Source organism: Athene noctua, chromosome 3, assembly GCF_965140245.1.
Source record: "Athene noctua chromosome 3, bAthNoc1.hap1.1, whole genome shotgun sequence".
In the NCBI taxonomy this organism is placed as follows: domain Eukaryota; kingdom Metazoa; phylum Chordata; class Aves; order Strigiformes; family Strigidae; genus Athene; species Athene noctua.
The window spans coordinates 57,506,022-57,529,072 of record NC_134039.1 but is presented as its reverse complement, the minus strand read 5'-3'; the positions used below and the strand labels follow the sequence as shown (position 1 = coordinate 57,529,072).

The 23,051-nt window shown below is 37.0% G+C and overlaps 1 protein-coding gene across 2 annotated transcripts in view; it reads left to right on the top strand.

The window, feature by feature from the left end:
- The window catches only part of IMMP2L (inner mitochondrial membrane peptidase subunit 2), a 497,636-nt gene that overhangs the window by 22,333 nt on the left and 452,252 nt on the right, over positions 1–23,051 (top strand). Inside the window, exon 4 of one of the 2 annotated variants that reach the window (XM_074901547.1) lies at positions 1,310–1,352. The exons of the other annotated variant lie outside the window; for it this stretch is intronic. Within the exon in view, the coding sequence (XP_074757648.1) occupies positions 1,310–1,352 (43 nt within the window). The remainder of the gene's footprint in view (positions 1–1,309; positions 1,353–23,051) is intronic. 2 annotated transcript variants of the gene reach the window in all.

The window sequence follows — 23,051 nt, the reverse complement described above, 5'->3', positions numbered from 1 at the left end:
CTTTAGTTTCTGTGCCTCAGTGACCTAAGAAAATCTTTTCCTATTCTGTTCTTTTAGCTGGGAAAAAAACCCCTGATGTCTTTTCCTGATAAAAATCAAATATGTAAATCTACTTTTATTATATGTGTTGTAATCTATTCTTAGAGTAGATATTGTACTCTATATGAGTCTGTTAGTACTGTTGGTGAAAGACTTGCATCTTGTATTTATGAAGTAAGTAAAATCCATTTTCTAAAGAAGGTTTTCAGATACTATAGATGATCCCCAACTTTATTAAGAAGTTCTCAGGACAGTTTTAAGTAGACAATTATTGTAATACTGTGGCAACTGAGCAGTTGTGAGGGAAAGAAGTTATTATAGTTGAAGTTTGAATTTAAAGTCTGTGGGTAGGAAGTGTACAAGATTTGATTGCAAGAATCATTGCTTGAGAGAGTCTGGCTAGAATCTTTAGGCCAAAAAGTTACATATTCTTTAGTGGTCAAATTGCAGTTTGGAGAATTGAAAATACATATATATTCTTTTCAGAAAAGTTAATGATGTGGAAGTCAGTTAGATGGCCTAGGCCATTTGTGAAAGAAGTGTTAGCTGATTGGGAAGACTACTGTATAGTTGTAAGTGGTGCCAGTGAGAACTTCATATTCTGGTTGATTTTGACTTTATTGGCCTTGGTATTGAATTAAGTACCTTGCTACTGAATTAAGAAACAAATTGTTGCTTGTTGGATATTTATTAGAGTATCCGTTAGAATACTATGTTGCAAGCTTACCACTTCATTCATTACCAAGTTAAGCCGGTCGGACAAAAGCGAACATTAAGCTTACGTATGTTAAGCTAATATAAACCAGAATGTGGCCAACGGGTAATTAAAGAAGAAGAAATTGTCATTCTGTCACAGCAGCATATGTCAGATAAAATTATTAAATCTACATCAGGTACTGGATAAGATGTAAGTGGATCTAGAACTTTACTACTGTTACAACCCAGACTGGGAGCCCAGAGCATTGTAAAGGTTTTGTGATCCCCTTGTGTTAAGTTAAGGTGAAATAACACCAAATGACCTGTTAAAATGTTTTACTTGCATAGAAACAACTTAAATTTGGAAAAGGTGGCTATGTGGTCACCACATAAGCTATGTGGCCTCTTATTGAAAAATCTGTAAGACAGAAAAGAAAGGAAAGAAAAGGAAGGGAAGAGTGAGAAAGAGAGTTAGAGAATCTGGCTCACCACTCCAGGTTGCAGCATTGTCTCGGGTCTGGTAATCTTGTGTGGTAGATGCACACCCAGCAAAGTTTTCTATTTTCTTTTTAAGTTCATCTTATTGGCTGATTTGAATACTAGACAAAGAGAGGCAGGTATTCCATGGTCTCATTTGCATGAGAGATGAGGAAAAGATGGAGCATGGGTTCTGCGCATGTGTTGAGGGGAAAAGGTCTACAATTAACACTTTTGTCCAATTAAGTCAGTGGTCTTCCATCTCCCCCTACTACCTTTACCTATTCCTCATTTTTTGCTTCTTGGGCAATTATCCAGCCTCTAGCTCCATCTGGTGCTGGGTGATTTTCTCTCTTATAAGTCTTTTAGCTCTTCTTCAAGGTTATAATCATAAATTAAAGTGTAGGCCTTAACCTGAACATACAGTTTTACTCAGTCTGTGTCTTCCCTCTTTGAGGCTTGTCTAGTGAATTTGGCTATACAGCTGCAAGGGAGTGAAGCCATGCACCCTTCGATACACTCTGTGCTTCCCTAGGCAGATAATTAATTCCTTAGGATAAGTACAAAGGCCACAGGTTGTCCTTGAGTCTTCTGTGTTGATGAATGTTCGAGGCATTATCTCCTTCAGTTCCTCACACCACCACCCTGTGACTCAAACATTCAGCAAAACTTCGAGGTAGTCATTGCCAAGGGCGGTAATCTGGATATATTGAACAGAAGGAGAAAGAGAGGAAACAATACAAGAGATCATACATTTCACTATAGCAATATTTATCCTAACTGAAAAAAAAAATACTGACAAAATCGTAAATCCAATGTTTACAAGCCATCTTCCCCACCATCCAAAAAATACTGTGGCCACCACTGATTACAATATCTTTCCATTTTTTTCTTTAGAGGATGTCCTCCAAATTTTTTCCAGTTTTTCAAAATACACTCAGAGGGTGCAAGGAGAAGTCATGGCAGAGGATGCTGCACTCATCATCGTTTACCAAATTATATTATCCAATTACCTTACCCTTATTGGTCATTTAATTACAGGGTGTGTCTTGATTTAGGTATCCAAAATTAGGATAACCTCAACAAGTGCACATGTCTTGAGTAAAAGTTCTTAACAATTTACAATTAATTATCCTCATGGGGTAAGGAATTTATTTCTCAGAAATAAAGTTTCCAGTGTGTTGCCTGCACCACTGGTACAATTTAATTGGGTTGTATATTTAAAGGAGACACACTGTATTCTAGTATCCTTTCAAAATCTTCTTTCCTCCCATTCCCAACACTCACTTTTCCATAAGTGATGAGATTCAAGGTTTCCTCCTCGGGGAAGAAGAAAAATCTCTGAATTGTCAAACGGAGTTTTTAGAGCTGTGAAAAGGTCCCCTGGAGGCAGTGTTCCAGGAGAAATTTGATCTGCATGAAATATTACCACAGACAAGAGTCCTTTTCACAAGTTTGTTGATGTTTAGATTAATGAGGCCAAATTGAATTCCATTATCAAAAGATTTTGGTAATGCTATGCAAACACTCAGATGTCTATTATCCCAGATGTGTGTGAAACCTTCAATCAAATTCCAGGAAAAATTTCACAGAATCACTCAGGTTGGAAAAGACCCTTGGGATCATTGGGTCCAACCATCAGCCCTACTCTAAAAAGTTCTCCCCTACACCATATTCCCCAACATCTCATCCAAATGACCCTTAAACACATGCAGGGATGGTGACTCCACCACCTCCCTGGGCAGCCTATTCCACTGACTGACCACTCTTTCTGTGAAAAATTTTTTCCTAATGTCCAGTCTGAACCTCCCCTGTTGCAGTTTAAAGCCATTCCCTCTTGTTCTGTCACTAATTACCTGTGAGAAGAGACCAGCACCAACCTCTCTACAATGTCCTTTCAGGTATTGTAGAGAGTGACGAGGTCTCCCCTCAGCCTTCTCCTCCTCAAAATAAACAGTCCCAGCTCCTTCAATCACTCCTCACAGGGTTTGTTCTCCAGGCCCTTCACCAGCTTCGTTGCCCTCCTCTGCACTCGCTCCAGCACCTCGATATCTCTCTCGTGTTGAGGTGCCCAAAACTGGACACAATACTCCAGGTGTGGCCTCACCAGTGCAGAGCACAGGGGGACTGTCACCTCCCTACTCCTGCTGGTCACACTATTTCTAGTCCAATCCAGGATGCCATTGGCTTTCTTGGCCACCTGGGCACACTGCTGGCTCATGTTCAGCTGCTTGTCAATTAGAACCCTCAGATCCTTCTCTTCCAGACAGATCTCCAGCCACACCTCCCCAGGCCTGTAGCCATGCAGGGGGTTCTTGTGGCCCAAGTGCAGGACCTGGCACTTGGCCTTGTTGAAGCTCATCCCGTTAACATTGGCCCACAGATCCAATCTATCCAAGTCTCCCTGTAGAGCCTCCCTATCCTCATGCAGATCGACACTCCTGCTTAACTTGGTGTCATCTGCAAACTTAGTGATGATACACTCTATGTCCTTGTCAAGATCATGAATAAAGATGCTGAACAGAAATGGTCCCAACACCGAGCCCTGAGGAACACCACTTGTGACCGGCCACCAGCTGGATTTAGCTTCATTGACCACCACTCTCTGGGACTGTCCATCCAGTCAGTGCTTGATGGATGCACTGATGATGAGCAGACCGTTCACTCATCCAGGTCATGGTCGGCCAGTTTTTCTATGAGAATTCTATGGAGAATGGTGTCGAATGCTTCTTGAAAATCCAGGTAGACAATATCCACAGCTTTTCCCTTGTCCAATAGTTGGGTCATTTTGTCCTAGAGGAGATTGGGTTTGTCAGGCAGGACCTGCCTTTCATAAACCCATGCTGACTGGGCCTGGTCCCCTGGTTGTCCCTTATATGACTTTTAATGGCTCCCGAGATGACCTGCTCCATGACCTTCCCTGGCACCGAGGTCAGGCTGACAGGTCTATAGTTTCCTGGATCCTCTGTTCTGCCTCTTTTATAGATGGGTGTCACATTTGCCACCCTCCAGTCCAATGGGACCTCCCCAGTTAGCCATGACTTCAGGTAAATCGTGGACAGCAGCTTGGCGAGCAGATCTGCCAACTCTTTCAGCACCCTTGGGTGTCACCCATCCAGTCCCACAGACTTGTGTGCATCCAAGTGGTGCAGCAGGTCTCTGACCACCTCCTCTTCAACTGTGCTGACCTCATTCTGCTTCCCCTCCCCATCTCCCAGCTCATGAGGCTGGGTGTCCAGGGAACAGCCAGTTCCACTGCTAAAGACTGAGGCAAAGTGTTGAGCACCTCAGCCTTTTCCTCATCCTTAGTTACCATGTTTCCCTCTGCATCCAGGAAAGGAGGGAGATTTTCCCTAATCCTCCTTTTGCTGTTAACAAATTTATAGAAACGTTTTTTATTGTCCTTAACAGCTGTAGCCAAGTTGAGCTCTACCTGCGCTTTGGCTTTCCTAATGTTCTCCCTGCATAACTTCACTACATCTTTATAATCTTCATGAGAGACCCGGCCTCTCTTCCAAAGGTCATAGATTCTTCTTTTGTTCCTGAGATCCAGCCAAAGGTCCCTGTTTATCCAGGCCGGTCTCCTTCCCCGCCTGCTTGTTTTCCGGCACGTGGGAACAGCCTGCTCCTGTGCCTTGTAGACTTCTCTCTTGAAGTATGTCCAGCCTTCCTGGACTCCCATAACCTTCAAGGCAGCCTCCCAAGGGATTTTGTTAATCAGTCTTTTGAGCAGGTCAAAGTTAGCCCTGTGAAGTCTAGGTTGGCAGTTTTACTAACCCCTCTCTGTTTCTCCAAGGATTAAAAATAGTTTATCTCATGATCACTGCACCCTAGGCGACCTCCAACCTTTACTTTGGAGAATTCTTTCCCTGTCCTTTAAGGTAAAGGATGAAGATCAGGGAGAAGGATCTCCGAAACATCTTTCCCTATAATAACAGACAACAATTAGAAGTAACAATAAATCGATAGTGCGAATAACAATTGATGTAGTCAAGGCTTACATGGATCCCTTCCATCCTTCTCTATTTTTCTCTAATTCCACTAAGCACAAATACAAAGCATACCTGAGTGAAAATGAGGCTATTAACATATACGCAAGGAGACAAAGAAGTTTCTGTAACATGTGCAAAATACATAAAATCAGAGAACACGTTACAAGGATGGAGCAATCCATCTGATTTTGATTCTGTGCCTTTTTCCGTGGGCATCCATGGCTACCTAGGCCTATAAATCAAGTGGTGTCTTCAGAGTTAGGGGTACTTCCACCACTGTTGGGAGGTCCACTAAAACTGGTTAATATATCAGATTGAAGAGTCTTTCTGGTCTTTTTCTCCAGGAAGAGAGGGAGGTTTGGGGCAAAACATGGTGCGTCTTGGGTACCCATTTGTTCCCTAGCAACTATTTACTTTGGCATCAGGGAGCTTTTGCAGTGGCTGAAGGGTACAACTTGGAAAAACTCTAAATCGCTATTACCGTGTCTTTTGATGTGTTTTCTTTTTTTGTTCTTTGTATAGTCTTTGATTTTCCTTAAAATGCAGCATTGAGGGACTTGACAAAAATAATTAAAATCAGATGCACGGCCTGTGATATTTGGTTGAATTTACTGTTGAAATAAATAGCATAAAATTTCACTAAGACATATTGTAATGAAAGTGGAGGGAAATTACGATCTTGCCAACCTCGGTACCAATTCAATAGCATCAAGATTAAAGCTGTTCTATGCAGGATCACCTACATATCTGTACTCCTTAAGTATGTTATTTCTTGGCCCATCTGTAATTACACTGGAATAACTCTGGGTTGTGGTTATGTTGCAACTCAGCCGGATTAGGACGTGAATAATAAGTAAAATAAAAGCAAGTTACACATGAAGTTTCATCCAAATATATATATGTCTGATTCTTTGGCAAGCAAGAAAGATGGGAGAAAAACTGATTCTGTTACGGTCTTTAAATTGTAAGATGATCAGATAACATGTTAGCAGCTAGTTAATACATAAGGAGGACCTGTGTTCTGCTGAAGGAGGACTGTTAACAGTAATTTTCAATCTCACAACTAAAATTATTTATTCCTATGATTCAATTATTTTTACTTCACTTTTTACTGACCAGGCATATGAACAAGAGAAGGGGGGAAAAAAACCTGTTCTAAAAATTGAAATAATTTTTACCTGCCTCTTATTCAATAGAAGAGGGAGCAGCATAGAATAGGTTTTTCTACTATCCTTGATGATGGGCAGTCATAGTATGTTGGAGATCCTGGGTCTAAGTGGACAGCTTGCAGAAATTGCGGTCAAGCTTTGACTGTCTGGGAAGCTGTCTCTGATCCTGTAGCTCTCTGCCTTACAGTGTGATGGCTGGCTGCCCTGTGAAGGTCACGTTGACCAAAAGGAGATTGAAACCTGCCTTGGTTTAGAAATTGTCACTTCTACCTTTTGGAATATTTATAATTTAGATGCTAGGAACTTGCTTTACTGTCAGCAGAATCTGGTGGTATAAATGCCTGCTGTGATGTATTTACAGAAAGGTATCTTAAATTTTTCCTAAACTTTTTTTTTGTTTGTTTGTTTAACTTAAAAAAAAAGACAACTCAGATAAGGAAATATTTGATATATTTTTTTTGTCAGTACATTTCCAACTGCTGCAAAGTAATTACTGATTATTTATGACTGACATTGTTTGTAGTTATCTAGAGCTAGGAAGGGTTTTTCCAAGTCAGAGAAACAGTCTACACAATCTCTTTGCTGGAAGTCACAGGAAATGTGATTGTTTCAGCAACTAATGAGGAATTGCAGTGCTCATTCTCTATAGTGTATTCAGATTAAACATCTTCTTAAGTAAATTCCAGCTGAACATCTGTGATGGTATAGGATAAAAAAAAGTATTCATATGGTTATCCTTGCATGAAAATATCAAGTGTATTTTTGATTATAAGTATAGATGGACCATAATTTTTAATGTGTACTCAATCTGCTGAAAAAGATAGCTCAAAGCTTTAGATGACAGTTAAACTGAAAGTAAAGTGATAGTTTGTTGAAAGTAACTTCCTTTCTTGAAGGTGAAGGACTTGAGGAAGCCAAGGCACCACTGTGATTGCTAAAGAAGATAATGTATCAAAGTACTTAAACTTAGGTTCCACTGAACTAATGAAATGCTGAGTGCTGAACTGATGAAATACTATATTCAGTTTAAGGTAAACTTCTCACTAGATCAGGATCTTACCTTTCATATTGCTTTGCTTGAATCGTGAATAGTACATGTTTTGGGTCTAAAGATGCCATATCAACTGCTATAATGAAGTTGTTCTGTACTTAGAAAGAGGGACTAATGAAAAATATTTGTTGTAGAACAACTCTGGAGATCAGCTTACCCTTTCGTCTCCATAGGAAACCATTTTCTTTTAAGGATATCCAGTTCCTTAACATCAAAGCTTGCATATTCCAGTGCTAAGATCTATTGCCTGCAATAGAATGAAAGCTGTAACAGAGAAACGTACGTAACATGTTGTAATATGATTCAGCAATGCTTGAAACCTAGAATGCAGTGAAGCTTGATACTTTTTTTTATTTTATTTTTTCTTAAAGTCCTGGACATAAGCTATTAAACAAATGAAATTGGTTCTGTAGTTTTTGAGTGCTCAAAAAGATATCTAAGTACATTTTAGCCTTTTGTGCAGTTAGGCTGCTTTTATTTTGTGTACAATCTGGGAAATACTGAGGTGATATTTTATTTTATGGGATATTTCATACAGTGTGTTCTTGGACAAAGTATAGCTTAAATACTGCCACAACTGACTTCATATCTTTTAGTAATAACTTCCCCTAAGCCAGTTTAGTCAGTTCTATTATGAGCAACCATAAATATAAACTGTAGAATGTTACTTCTAGGAATATTTCAATGAACTATACATATGCTGACGAAGTGAATTCTACTTACACATCAAAAATATTTATTTCCAATCTAATTGGTGAAGTTGAAAGAAAAACCATGGGTCTTGACCTGTGCTGAGTATATTGTGGACATGAATATTTTTGCATGTAATTAGCAGAGTCTTGGCCTTGTTTTCTGTTTTTTCAGCCTGTTAGCAAAGGCAAAAACAAGGGAATGGTAAATTACCAGGTTTAAAATGATAATTAACCTTATCATCACTGTATTTTCTAGGGAAATTATATTACGCTGTATTCATGAATGTAACATTAGTTTTTTTATGTGCAATCAGATGCTCCTGGAAAGTGTAATTGAACAAAATTTAGCTTTAAATACATGCATATATATTTGTTCAGCGGAGAGGGGACCTTACTGCTGTTGTCAACTGTCTATCTGTTGATTAGCTACAGAGAAATGGAGTCAAATTCTTCTCAGAGGTGCACAGCAAAGAGATGAGAGGCAATGGTTACAACTGCAGCAAGGGGCATTCTGACCAGATATGAAGGAAAAAACATGCAGAATTAGAATGGCTAAGTCATTAGCTAGAGAGACTATGAAACTTGACTAGCAAAAGCCTGAGCACCCTGATCTACCTTTGCAGTTGTGTCTCTTTTAGCCAGGAGTTGAAGAAGGTGACTCCCAGAGGTCCCTTCCAACCTGAATTATTCTGGTTGTCTACATCAAATGGAATTTCAGCAATGGAACTTTTAAGATATGAGACATAATAACCATACCCTTTCAGACTTAGAAGTCAACATTGCCAGTTAGTGTTTACAATGTGCATTATGATGTTTTTAATTTATTTTATGGCATGGAAGTGGAGTTTCTAAAAATCTTTATTCTCTAGATGTGGTTGTGATATTTGTCTTACAGTGGCTTTTAAAAGACTCAGTCATGCATTGGAAGCCTGTTGTGTTAATAGCTGAACATACAGAGAATGGTAAGATTGCATTTGGGCTTTATAACTAGATTGTAAATTCCCTAAAGGAGAAACAGTGAGAACATTCAGGCAGATTCATGTGGTGAAGCAACCAGTGGGGTGGGTGGCAGTCTGCATGCAGACAGCTGAACATTTTGTCATGTTTGACATACTACAGTAAAGGGAACCACTTTGCAAAGGTATGTGGAGAGCAGTCTCGGAGTAAGAAGAGGAGCCTGGAAAAGTACACAAGTAATTGTTTGCTCACTCGTTAAATGTTCAGTTAAGTCTGACCAGATTCATTCATAAGGGTCAACATTTTGACCATAAATTGGAGAGAAATGTGTCGGGAATATAAAAGACACCTAAAGTGAAGGCAAAAAAAAATAATATGCTAGAAAACTGAAAGCAAAAAGAGGGTTTACCTACAAATTTTAGTGTCATGACTGTAATTTAATGTCTTGATATAGGAAGAATGTACAAGAATCTTTTTCATTTATTTCATAAATAGAACTTAAATTGATTTGAACTTGACCTGTGTCCTCTGCCAGTATGGAGCAGAATGATCTAGTCTGCTACTCTCTATCCACTCAGCTCAGATTTTTCCTGGTAGTGTAGGTGTCTTCTTTTGTGGCTACCTTTGTGAAATGTAAAAAAGTAGTGTAGAAACAGAAATTTGGACTAGGGAAAAAGGTAGAAAAAAACTTTATAATTCACTTAAAGCCATGATCCCTAGCATAATGCCGATAGGGTTTTGGTAATTAATAGTGTATGTCTTAAGGCAAAAAAGAGATATCTAGTGAGCATATTTCTTGTGTTACATGTTTTTTTTATACGTTTGCTTTAAGGGACAAATTAGTGGTGTTCTCAAAACAATAACTTTGATGTTTCAAGAACTAGGGCAACTGTAATGAGAGAAGTGTGGTCTTGCCATATAAAGGGAAGTATATTGTCAGCAAGCAAAAGATAATAGCATCCTGTACACCCAGAAGGCCTGCTGTGATGTTTGTGTCTGCATAAGATCCCATTCGTCCTCAGAACAGTCTATTTTTAAATTGATGCTGAGTTTGACCTTAGTAAAGAGATGCTGTTGGAAGATTTTTAAATGCATGATCATGCACAGCGTGTTCTTCAGTCCTATAGGACACCGACAGTAGTTTTTTCTACAGCAAATTTGTATTAGTTCACACTTTCGTTGAGTTCAAAGGCTTATCTGTTTAACATTAAAGGGGAAAACTTGATTACAAATTACGTTCCGTATCCTTAATTGATAATAGCTTAGCTGAATCCATGAGACAGAATTAGAGACTTAGCTTTATTGTTCCAAATAGCTTATGATGAGGTGGTTTCAGACTTCTGATTAAAATAAGAATGCCTTCCATAGTGTTGTGAAATGCTGACTTTGTTGTTAACTACACTTTCCTCACTGTGAGCTGTGATTTTTTTTTTTTTTTTTTTTTTTTGTAAAACTTGTGAAGAATTTAGATTGTTCTAAGTCAGTATAACCACTACTTCATAAGAACAGCATGAACAACATTGAGAAATGAAGGGGCGCTGTTGGTATAGTTGACATATGTTTATCGTAACATTAAATGCATGGCAAAGCAAGGAAATTGTAAGAACAATAATTTTTCATGGGCCTCGTGACCTTCTAAGATGTTTGACCTTTACATTATACCATGATATCTGAACTGCAATATTGATAATTAGTTAGATTTTTAAAAATAAGTTGACTTAACATTTGTCACCTTTGCTGCATGAAACCTCATGCTTTCCTGTGGTCAGTGCTTTTTGTGCCTCAGCAGGACTGCATTACTACCACTTAATTGAGAGAGAGCGCACTGCATTCTATATGTTTTTAAAATGACAGTGGTGGAGAGGTGCGATGTTGGCATGAGTCTTTACTGGGAGAAATCTATGATGTTGTGAAAATGTGTTAGTTAACATTAGCTTAAACCTGATTTAGCAAAACAAAGGACGTCTGAATGTCTGAACCCACATTTAGCAGAAAAGAGCATCTTAATATCTGACACTTTGTCTAAATGCTTCATAGTTTTGATAATTGAAAGAGCTGAGCACCTTCACATAGAAGATTTCCTCATCTTTATTTCCCTTTTTGTCTGTCCTTTTTGAGGCATTATCTCAGTGGTTATCTTTGAGAGAGTTTTGAGTAGCTGGCCTTCCAATTTTATTCTTCTGGTCAGTTCTCATTTGTAATCCTGTAGCCATTTCTGATATTGAAAAGATTACAGAGTTTGTGAATGCATAAGGTGGGTTGAGGTTTGTGTAAGTATTTACAGAGTGTAATAGTTGATTCTGTGTTGTATTACCTTAAAACTGGAGGACTGTGGTCTGCAGCTTAGGAACTATTGTCTCCCACTTTTCTTAAAAACTGCCACCATTTTTCCAGCTAATTCTAAACAGTTTCCTTTATAACACTTAACAGGGTTTTTGTGTGTGTTTGTTTTTATGTATGTGTTAATGAGCTTTTGCCTGTGGTTACTGAACAGGTATAACATATCTCTCTAGTCTGTGAATAAATTGACACATTTGAAAACACTTAGAGCTTGCAAAGACTCTTAACAGTTGAGTTTAGGATTTCAGTGGTGTAACTATATGCAAGGCAACTCAGCAGGGTTTTTCAGTTCACAAGATTTGCCAATGCAGCAGCAGTTAACGGCCAAGGGAAATTTAAATTTGAAGGGACTTTTCATGTCCTGATTTGTAAAAGCCCTCCTGGGCTATTCTAGAAATTTCTGCTAGCAACTACATTTAGCTTTACTGTGTGTCTTGTTTCAATTCCTGTGTGCGGCTATATACTGTTTGCTAAATCTCATGAGGTATTACATCGCAGCAACAAGTACGTTGTCTAGATGGTAGCAGCAGGACTAGCAAACGTGTCAGCCCCTGGTATTCAGACAACATGTACAGAGCATTTGGTCTTACTAGTACAAAGCATTACTTCAGGCTACAAAGAATCCATTTTGGTATCTCTAATCTACCAGTTATACTCCTGCTTTATTGTATGTTAATGGTAATATGACTGATACTGGAATGGGCTCAGTAAAGTTTCTGCTATTTTTCTTTTTGTCTCATGCTTGCAGTTGACAAAGTAAACAAAACACGTCAACACTGCTTTTGTCATGATCTTCCTGTACACGAAGATAAAAGTCATGCTATTTTTCGTGTTGTCTCATGAAGAACCCTTTTTTAAAGCATGAACTTTAAATACAACAGGTTTATGATTCCTGTATGCATATATTCCTGATAGGTCTCCCATGTGTTTTCTAAGAATAAACTGATTTTGGAGGTTGCTACAGAAATTTTATCCAAGTACAAAGGGTGATCAAATGTAGACTAGTATGAATAGCTGATATTCAAAATTATCTTTAATTTAGAAAGAAAATTAGACATACTAGGAATTAATGAACTGTAGTAGCAAAATTATTAAGGGATATAAATTGGTGAGATTATAATTAAAAAAAGTATAATACACATGCTGGTAAATAAGAGGCTTGCATAATAATTTAATAATGCTTATTATGCATACGTAAAATTTGTAGACTAATTTCAGATTACATAATCCATTTGGGAAATATTAATTATGGACACATAGCGGTCATATTTTGAAACAATTGGCATGCAGTAGCAGAATGACTGCAACATATTGCTCACACCTTTTGTTAAAGTTCTTAAATGTGTATGCTCTTTATGAAAGTCAGTCATTTTCTCCTTTCCCTGGGTGACCTAGAACAAAAGAAACAGTTGGTGCTGCTGAGAACCCAGACTGTGAAAGGATTTGGAATCCCTGTTGTAATTCCTTAGAGGGTTTGAGGTTCATATTGCCTGTGAGAAGAGAGACTGTAATCCCCATCCTGGTTTTCCGATCTACAGCCCAGAAGATTACACTCAGATTTTTGTCTTTAGGGTCCAAATCCAATATGTATTTTAAACCAGTTCAGAAAATCAGAAGTATTAGAAAATAACAAAAGGAAAAATGTTAAATATCTGTATTTTACACTTTATTAAAAGAGCAAAGATTTTAAAATGGTATTTACACTTCTTTTAATGTGTTGATTTTTATATATATATATGTGTGTGTGTTCATGGTCCATATTGTATATAAAACTTTTAGAACCTAGAATGTCACAGTGTTGTATTTGTAAACAAAATCCCTGTTCATCAGATTGTATAGAGTGTGCATGCAGCAGCTGAAGGGCCTCCCCATAGCATGGTAAACTTCTAGTCAGATATGGGGGTTATTCAGTGTCTTAGTAATGAGTGGGAAATATATATGAGGGTTTTTTCAGTGTAAGGCCTGTTTAAAAATAATAATCATTCTGACTTGTGTATTTACAGGCAAATGGTATCTCTTTCTAAAGTTGTTTTCTGGCGGTCTTTGTATTGTTATATTCAGGGGGATACTAACAAGCTGAAGGGAATTTGTAGCACTGCAACCAATGTGATCATAAGATTTGTATAGAGGGATGCTTAGGAAACACATATTTAGGTTTGTCTCCAGTTAATGGTTTTTGTTGCTTAGATGGCATCTGTATCCAATGTCTTAGCTGAGCCACAGATGGTGCTACTGGACAATGAACTGCTTTTCACCCCCCACCCCCCCTCCTTTTGAGTGTGTAAATCTTGGCATGCCAATCATGCTACTTTCAACCACTCCTAATAAACACACAAAGAAACATCAGAGGAAACGAGGAAGATGAGAACAGGCCTGTGATGGAGAAAAAAGTTATATGATCAACAGTTCATGAGATTATGCTGGTTTTGTTGATCCTAGCTGCATTGTGGTGGAGTCTTTATTCAATAGAGATTCTAGAGAAGGAGTTGTGACATCTTCATTTTACTTTTGATTTGGTTTGATTTTGTTTTATCATTGCAGACTTCCTTAAACAAACAGGTTACATTAATACTTTCTGTTTTCAGTGCTTGCAACAGACTAGTTCATCAGTTACCAGCAAGCAAATCTATTTCCTCTCTGCATAACATCTTTTGACTTGTTTTTTCATTTGAAGAGTCTCTAATGAAGCCTTCAGGATGAATCCTCTAGGCTATTATTTTATTCTTATTTATATTTTGTCATGCCTAAGGATGCTGATTTTGGACGAGAGCATCATTATTCAAGAAATTCCACATAGATTTCTTTGTTGCCTTAAGGGAGGTTTCTATGTTAAACTTACTCCAATTATCTCTATTGTTTTAATAGTTAGGTATCATAAATCAAGCCTACTCACCAGAATTTCTCTCTAGACAATGGAGAAAAATGAGCATTTCCAGAAATGAGTTTTTATCCTTAGACATTTTATCCTTAGACATTTTGTTTTAAATGATGGGCCAAGTAAATGCCATGGACTTTAATTTAGATTAAAAACATATTTCTATATGAGTTTTCCACTACTGTCCCTAAACTAGGTGACCAAATAGCAATGAAATTATTTGAATTTGTTTTGCCATACAATATTAAGGATTATTTGCATGCAATTTATTTATGCTCAAAAAAGTATTTTCCATGTTATATCTTAAATTTCAGGGTGACATCTCTTACCCTTTACTGTACATATCTTGGAGCCTCCTTTGGTGAGATTCTAATAGCTAACCAAAAGAGTCTTCAATGTTCCTGTCAAATTTTCATCCTGTTGTGATAAAGCATCTGTTAATGGGTTATACTTGCAGGTAATTAAATAATATTTGGGGTCTTCCTTACTGTTCTTGTATTTACATCAATATTTTCTCTTTTCCCTTCCTTCCTCTCTGTTAAACCACACAGAAGAAAAAAAGGTCATAATTTAATGAATGACCCCTTGGATCACAGATGCCAACAAAATGAAGCCTGAAAAATTTTAAATTGGCTGGCTGCTGTTATCCTAACAGAGCCCATTAAAGTCACACAAGAGAGCATAACTTATTATGTAGCAAAACTGTGACTTTTTCATGGTTTCTTTGTAAACATGACAAAATTTATGGATGGCATTAGTGATACTAAGTTGACAGAATTAAAACCACTGTTTATGGATACAGTTCAGTAACTTGATTTAATTAGATTCTCACCACATTGATCTAAGAGGATTTTCAAGCAGCATTTTATGATGAGGGTTTAAAAAGAATGCTGAAGTTCTCACACAGGTGATGAATTGAAAGAAATATTTTCGTTTAAAAATAACTAAATACATATTGTTTAGGCTCTTGCACTTTGAAACAGTGTTTCGTACAGGGGCTTCAGCCACTCTACAATCCCAAGCTCCATCTTTCACTAATAGTATACTGTATTAACACTGGGTGTATTAGTATAACAGAGGTTCAGCTCTACTGAAACAGACACATTAGAAGTGGGACATCAGAATCCAGGCTCCACTGATGGTATTGACTATAATGGGAACCTCAGAGCCTTAGTTCCTTTATTGATACCTACATTTAACATGGTGTATGGCACAGTTTCAAAAATGGGTGAGGTTATTAGGATAATCAATTATCTCTGAATGTCTCAGAGCAGATAATGCATTTTAATTTGTTCTTCTTTCCTGGTTTCTTTCTGTTCCTTTCCTTTCTTAGCCTGCCTGTCCCCATTAATAACCAACTTGGTTGTAAATCTACTAAGCACTGTGTTATAACTCTTTCCTATTTGATAAGCTTTACTGAAAATAACAGTAAATAAAATAATCTCTGGAATTTTTAAGCTAAAGCTTTTGGCCATTTAAATAGGGTAGGCTGTTGGGAAGTGCAGCTTAGACCTGTGAAGTGAGCATAAGAAATGATAAATTGAATGCCAGTTGATGCAAGTTGAAAAAGCTTAACAAAATTACTGATACAAATTGATGGAGACGTCAGTGTTACATAAGGGCTTGTGATCTATTAAATATGGTAAATTTTTGTAAGGACTTTGTGTTGTATGCATCTTAAACGTGCCTGACAGAGATTTTACTTGAAAAAACAACTTTACCAAGAAATAGCATTCGTCATGTAAAGTTTGTGTTTCATTTTATTCTGCACTGGAATGAGATTATAAAATTAAAGTCAAAATTCATAACACTTTTAAAACACAAAGAAGTTTTGATTCTTGTTAAGCGTGGAAGGTTTGAAAGGAACAGTACCTTCAGCTGGGAACAAATAAGTGAAAGATGGCTTAGCCATAATTTTCTGCAAGCCAAAGTAAATCTTGAATTTAACTTCTTCAGTGGGGATTCTGATAGAAGGGTATCTGGGAGATCTCTTAAATCACAGATTTATAAATAAAGCTTCTGGCAGAGTAATTGCCAAAATAAGATAGACAGTCAGAAATTGGGATGTGGAGTTTATAAGTCCAGTGAAGTCTAACGCTACTTAGGAAAGTAGCCTTAGACTTTGTCAGAGATAAGGAAATCTCTGACAAAGAAATAATTTACTCCAGCATCTGTTTCCAAATCTGTCAAAAGAAGGTGGCAAGTGTCATGTGGTTTCCCTGTCTGTGGTCAATTCCCCTTGTAGTTCCTCAGCACTGGCAGCCATTGGACATGTTTCTTTCCATTAATACAGTCCCTGAATCTGTCCAGCATCTTTCTAAAACTAAAGAAATTCAGGGAGAGCTGATCCATAAACTGCTAAATGTTACTTCTCTCTACAACCTCCTGTGGCAACAAACTGCAAGAATTATCAGGTATTTTTTGTTGTTCATCCAGGTAATATCACAAATCCATGTATCTGAATATTAGGTTTCAGATTTGGATTTCAGATTAAGCTGAAAATTCTGCCAGTATTGCATATCTCGGTAGCTCTTTATGTGGAATCCAGGTTGGGATGTATGGGAGTCTGAACACAGTCTTCAGAGAATCAGTTGTAACTGAAGAATCTCTCCAGATTCACTTTTCTCAAGAAGTTACCAGTTATGTGAACGGTGTGTATTTCTTGCTCAGACTTCATCTTCCTTTGCATAGATATTGTAGCAAAATGAGAAACACTCAAAGATGATCTCCAGTTTCTGTATTTATGTACTGTAGGAAGCTATCCATAGACCAGACATTGACTTCTGATGTTAACATTCTATCTTCCGTTATCATTAGCTCCAAGCTGCATGGTTTGTATGTAGCATTAAATTCATATCTTAGTGATGTCAAGATGTATTTGAAGGAGTAGTTCTGGAAGAGAAAGATGAATGCCATGATGATTTTTGTTCATATACATGATTATTTAGTGATGGTTCTCTGAGAATCAGGTATATTTATTTGATTTTTATTTCCACCATTTTTTTTCTAATCTCAGTTTGCATCTGTGAAGACCATCCTTGTGAAATCTATGCAAAATAAGAAAGCAGGTAGAAGGTTCAGGTACTTTCAAATTTAAACTTCACTGCTGTAGTGAGAAATGTGACTGTAGCCATATGTATTGGGTTTAGGCAGGTTTGGTTTTTTTTTTTATGATGGTTTCAAATTCTGCTATCAGACTTCAAAATTTATTATACATCCTACAAAAAATACTTTTCCCCAAGTAACAGAACAAAAAACTCATAACTCCACACCTGTGCTGCTCTTTTTGTATTTCCCATACTAATGATTCATAATGTAGCTGATACCTTTCTTTTGTGTGTTAAAATCAGTGGAAACAGTAATAGTTCAGGAAAGAGGAGCAGGGTGTATTGATGAAAATGGTAGTCTTTAAACTTAAGCAAATCTGGTTTTGTACTTTTCATCACACAATGGATTCCTTTTTTACAGTTACTAGTTTAACTTTAGAAATTCACAGCCTCTCAAATATTTTCCTTTTACTGATGAAAGAATGTAGTGACAATGTTGAAGGCTGCTGTACAATAGGAACAAAGATTTTGTTTTACTAAATATACCAAACTTTGACCAACACTGACGTACTCACTTGGTTGCTTTCTAGTTCAGTTATAAAAATAACCCAGCAAAGCTTCCTTCTATAAAAGGATTATTCTAGGGAACATTTGCTTTACAAAGAATAAAATATATTCTGCGTTACTACATTTGACAGAAGACATGCAGTATTCTTATTCTGTATTTACAATGAAGTGATGCTCTTTCTCTATTGCTAGAATTCAGAGATTATTTTCTTAGAATGATATAAAAACCCCTTCCTTAAGGAATTTCACAGTACATTTAAAAAAAATATTTTCTTTTTATAGTGTTCTTCATACTGAAATAAATAATAGAATCTCTAAGGCATGATGGAAGGTATATGGGGAAGAGCTTCTACTGTAATGAAAACCGGTGCAGTTTGAAGGGATTATACAGTAAACCAGGATTAATCTAAGAAAACAGGGCTATAATATTGCTGAACGTTTTCACTTTCAGGCATTTTACAGAATGCTGATGTAGCCAATAAAAGAGCACATTCATCAAAATGCATAATTTTTTTTTTTTTTTTTTTAAATACACCAGTTTAAGCTTACAGTACTCAGATTTCACATGAAGGTGAAGAACCCCCTTAGGACGTTTAAAATTTATGAGGAGTCTTGTGATTTCATTCATTATGTTGACAATATGCACAGCTTCTTTTGAAAATGGATTGGACCAAAAAAGGTGAACAGACGTGGTTGTAATAGCTCTTCCCATAGTGTGTGCTGAATTATGAGAGTTACTTCTGGTTATATGTTACCCAGGAGGTCTGTTTAATGTGCTTGGTTATATAGATCTGCAAATTTTTAGCTGTGGGCTGGTATCCATATTGAGCCATAAATTTATAGTTGATGTATTGCTTTCTAAGCAGACAACTCATACTCTGATAGAATTAAGGGCAAGATTTGATTTCCTGCTAAATAAGACATTTTGGTTTAAAGTGTAATAAATGGAAACTGGAGTCTCTATATGAAGCAGATGTGTGTTGTAAATATTGCATATAGAAAAAAAGATTTTTTTATAATTATAGATTTATGTATAGGTATGGAAAGATACCTCTGAATTAAAACAATATCTATAATCTTTTTACCATTTGAATTTTGGTTGACAGAAGCATTTCTGCTAATGTATCTTTGATGTGGCTACATCTCTATTCTGACAGTATACTACACTATCAGAATACACTTTTAACTTGTTTTTAGCTTGTATTAAGTACTGAGGCAAATATTGAATGAGTTAGTGGTCTCATTTGCTCATACGTACCATAAAAAAAATGCTTTATAGAAAAAAAAAAATCTCACTGGTTATTGTTTATCAGCTATGTACCAGCAAGGTTCTTCAAGAAATTTGGAAGGAGGCTGCTTCAGTAAGATGCAGAGCAAAATCTTTTACGAACTGAAGCAGTTTTTTTCAGATCAACAGTTAAACTGCCAAACAAGTCTGCTTAATTTCACTTCCACCCTGTGAAAAGCAGCTTCTGTTTTAGTGTTTTCATGATACTGATATAACAAAGGACGAGAGAAACTACCTCTGCTGGCAAAATAAGAAAAACTTCGCTGTGTTATTTTGACTTGATTTATATTTGGAATTACAGCCTGGTTCAGAATTTAAAAACCCCTGTTTCCCCTCCCCCCTCTCTCCCTCATGCACTTTTTTCCTCCTTTTCTCTCATCTTTCTCTGTGTTGTTGTTGCAGTGAAGAGTGCGCTGTGTAAAGTTTAATGAACTTGGATCGTTCCTCATCAGAGAGATTTATCTTGGAGAATTTCAAGCCACATTTTTCCTTTAGAACTGTTTACTATAAACTTTTTTAGTTGACATGACATAATGTGTATCCTTGAGGATAAAGGAAACATTTTTCTCTAAATATTATTTCCTATTTGAAGTTTGATTTGTTTCAAAGCTGTGTTGCTGTCTAAGAAGGAAAACCCCATTCATCTAGTTTTGATTTTCCATGTGAATTTTTCATTTAATTAGTTTGTTACTGTATACATATATAGCTGAAACTATATATTTGCTCTGAAGTAAAGGAAGTAGTTGCCATCTTACAGTGGTTTACCTACTTGGTTGAAGCTACATGCCCTTTTTTTCCTATCAAGTGCTAGAAAATATATGCCATAATTTGGATTTCCTTCATGATAGCTTTTAAAATTATGCAAGATACCTGTAGCTGCAGAACTCTACTAAACAGATTTTTAGGATGGTATCAGAAATACTCGTTTGTGTGTGTAAGGAATTTTCTGAAGATACACAGTAACTGCTGAAGAAAGACGTTTTTCTTCAGAAGAATGGGATAATTTTTTACAGTTCACTGTAGGGAATGTAGTGTTTTACAGAAATTCAGAACATGAGGTTTATGCCCCAGGCAAGTCACCAAGTCACCAAAGAATTCTGTCTGGGTGATAGCTAGGCTAAAATTCTGCATAGATTTGGGAGTATGTGCTGAATACTTTAGATATTCAAGTAACAGAAAGCTGTCCAGTCAAAGTGGGCACTGTGCACGTACTCATCTCGTCCTCTTCATACTGCTGTGCTGACATTTTAAGCTTTTCCAGAGCATTGTTCTTGCCACGCCATTTAATTTGATATGTGTGACGGATGAGTTGGCTCTGGTCCACCAACCAGTGGTTGTTAGGAGATTTTATAAAGGAGGACAGACACCATTATGCAGTAGTTCAAATATGCTTCTAAACACAGTATTCAAAGGAATTCCACTTGTAAATGTAGGCCCGTTATTTCTTTCATCATGTGACACCTTTATGTGATGGCACAGAAATGAAGTGTAATCCTTTGATTCTAATGTCTGCTACTGTTAAGTGAACCAGGATTTGCAATGTCTTCAAGAATTTGAGCTGCTAGAAGGGAGGAAGATTCAACTTCTATACTTCTACATTGGAAAGTTTGTTAAACCTGGAAGAAATGCATTTCAGTTGGGAAACAATTGCAAGTATAAAAGTTCATAGTATCAAACATCATATGCAGTAGCTTTATCTATCGACAGTCATTTCTATAGGGAAAAAAAAAACAGTTAAGAGAATTACCAGATCAAATAAAAAATAAACTCTGTTGAAAGAGAATATCCAAGTTAGTGAGATGTGAGGTGATGCTACTTTTTTCCTACTTTCATGCAAACTAGTCCTCATAACTGTGAGAGAGTTCTAAAAATTTTTATATTACCTTTCATTTGTCACTATCCTTATTTCTTGAAATAAAAACTACAGAATAATACACTATCATATAATTCAGAGAGTAAACAAGAATGAAAAGTAAAATCACATTGCTGTTGATGTACATTGGTAAAATCAATGAAGGTTAAAAACCAAAGTCCTTTGAGAAATCAATATGATATTAAATGGTTACACAGTGCTACTAGAGTTGGCATGTTAACATAGAGGTATCTAGAGCTGCTGATGGATTTGATTATTTGTGTTGTAGCACTTATGTCTAGAATATGTCTTCTGAAAACCAGCTAATCCTGGTGGTATATAAATTTTCTCGGTAGTTAATGTCTATCAGTAAAGCTTCCTGGGGAATGTTCGCATTTGGTAGCATGGCCAAAGCTCCCTATCACCTGAAACGTGTGCTGAAAGTCTCATTGCACATAATTAAACCTGCTCAAAATCAATGTGTTAGATACTCTCCGACTTCCTGTGATCCTTAGATTTTCTTGAAACACCTATCAAAAGTTCAGAGGATTTGAACTAACTGTCCTGCTTTGTTTATGGATGTTTTACTCTGAAACCAATCTACTGTTTTTCCTCTTCCTCACAATAAGCTTTGTATCTCAAACTCCAGGAAATCCACCTCCCTGTGATCCTGTCCAGCCAATCTACCCTTTTTTCTTTCTCCTAATCCTGTATCTGTTTTCAGCAGGGGCTTCCAGTTGTCCCCATTTTCCTAGCTAGTGCTTTGTTTCTGTGGACAGATAAATAGTTTTGTCTCTGGCACATGAAGTGCAGAAGGAAGAACCTTCCTCTTGTTTCTACTGTCTCTTTTCCTAAAGCATTTTCCTCCCCCTTTCCTGACAGCCTTGTTCCTTGTATCCTGACTGCTCCTTGTGCTAGCCTGTGAGCCTGATCTGCGAGGAGGAAAGACTCTGTCTGATGCAGCTATTGTGACACATTGCTCAGGCCTTTCTCAGCTCTCCATTTCCCAGAGCAAGGGCAGGCATCAGGACAACCCAGCTTAGGTTTAATGAGATGGGCAGTGGACGAAGTCTCTAGTCTTACTTGCATTCTATACATTGGTTGAAATACTACATTACTCTTCTGGAAAGAAAATACAGAATTTTTCTGGAGCTTCTCATACCCTTCACTCATCTTGATACATTTCATCCCGATTTACCCCTCTCTTCCTGAGGTGGTAGTATTAGAGAGTATCATGCTAGTTTTGAGAAAACGTATTTTAAAAATAAAGGATCATTGAATCTTGATATATCGACACAGTTTTTTTATTTTTATATTTTTCTCTACTGGTATTTACTGAACAAGATTTAAAGCTTTAGAATTTCTGAAAGATTGTATTATCTCTGCTCATCGTGACAGAAAAAAAAAAGCTACCTAGTTCTGTTTTAGCCACCTTAGTTTGGAGTCATATAATCCTTAACGTTAATTCTTTAAGCTCTCAATTTCAGTTTTCTTCTATATCAATGCCTTGATTCTAGTTATGTTTTCAAAGCTTTTTCCAGAAAAAACATTTGCCTAAATGCAGCTCTGAAGTCACAAGGCTTTCTTTTATTTCTAAGAAATACCTATTTCCAGGTTGGAACTTGCAGGCATCACCCCTAAGCAGGTTTGCAGTGCTGTTATCTGCTGATTTTTTTGATGCACTGTACATACATATGCTTGCTAGGTGTGACTTTTTTCTCCTTAGCCTGAGTTGGCGGCTCTTGGCTGCATCACCTGCAGTTGTACATTGTTTTGCAAATACTGTGTGTGGCCCTACATCCTATATGCTTCTTGTCTTATTCTATTTCTAGCAGCGTTTCCCTTGTGAGGGTTCTTCTAAGTTTTTACTTTGTGTTCTTCCATGTTTAATTTTCTTCTGTAGCCAAACTAAGTGTATTTGTGGTTTTGTTGCTTTTTTTCCTTTAGTGGATTTTCTTTTTTTCCTGAGTGATTTCTGCAGCCTGCTGTATCACATATCACTCTTTCCC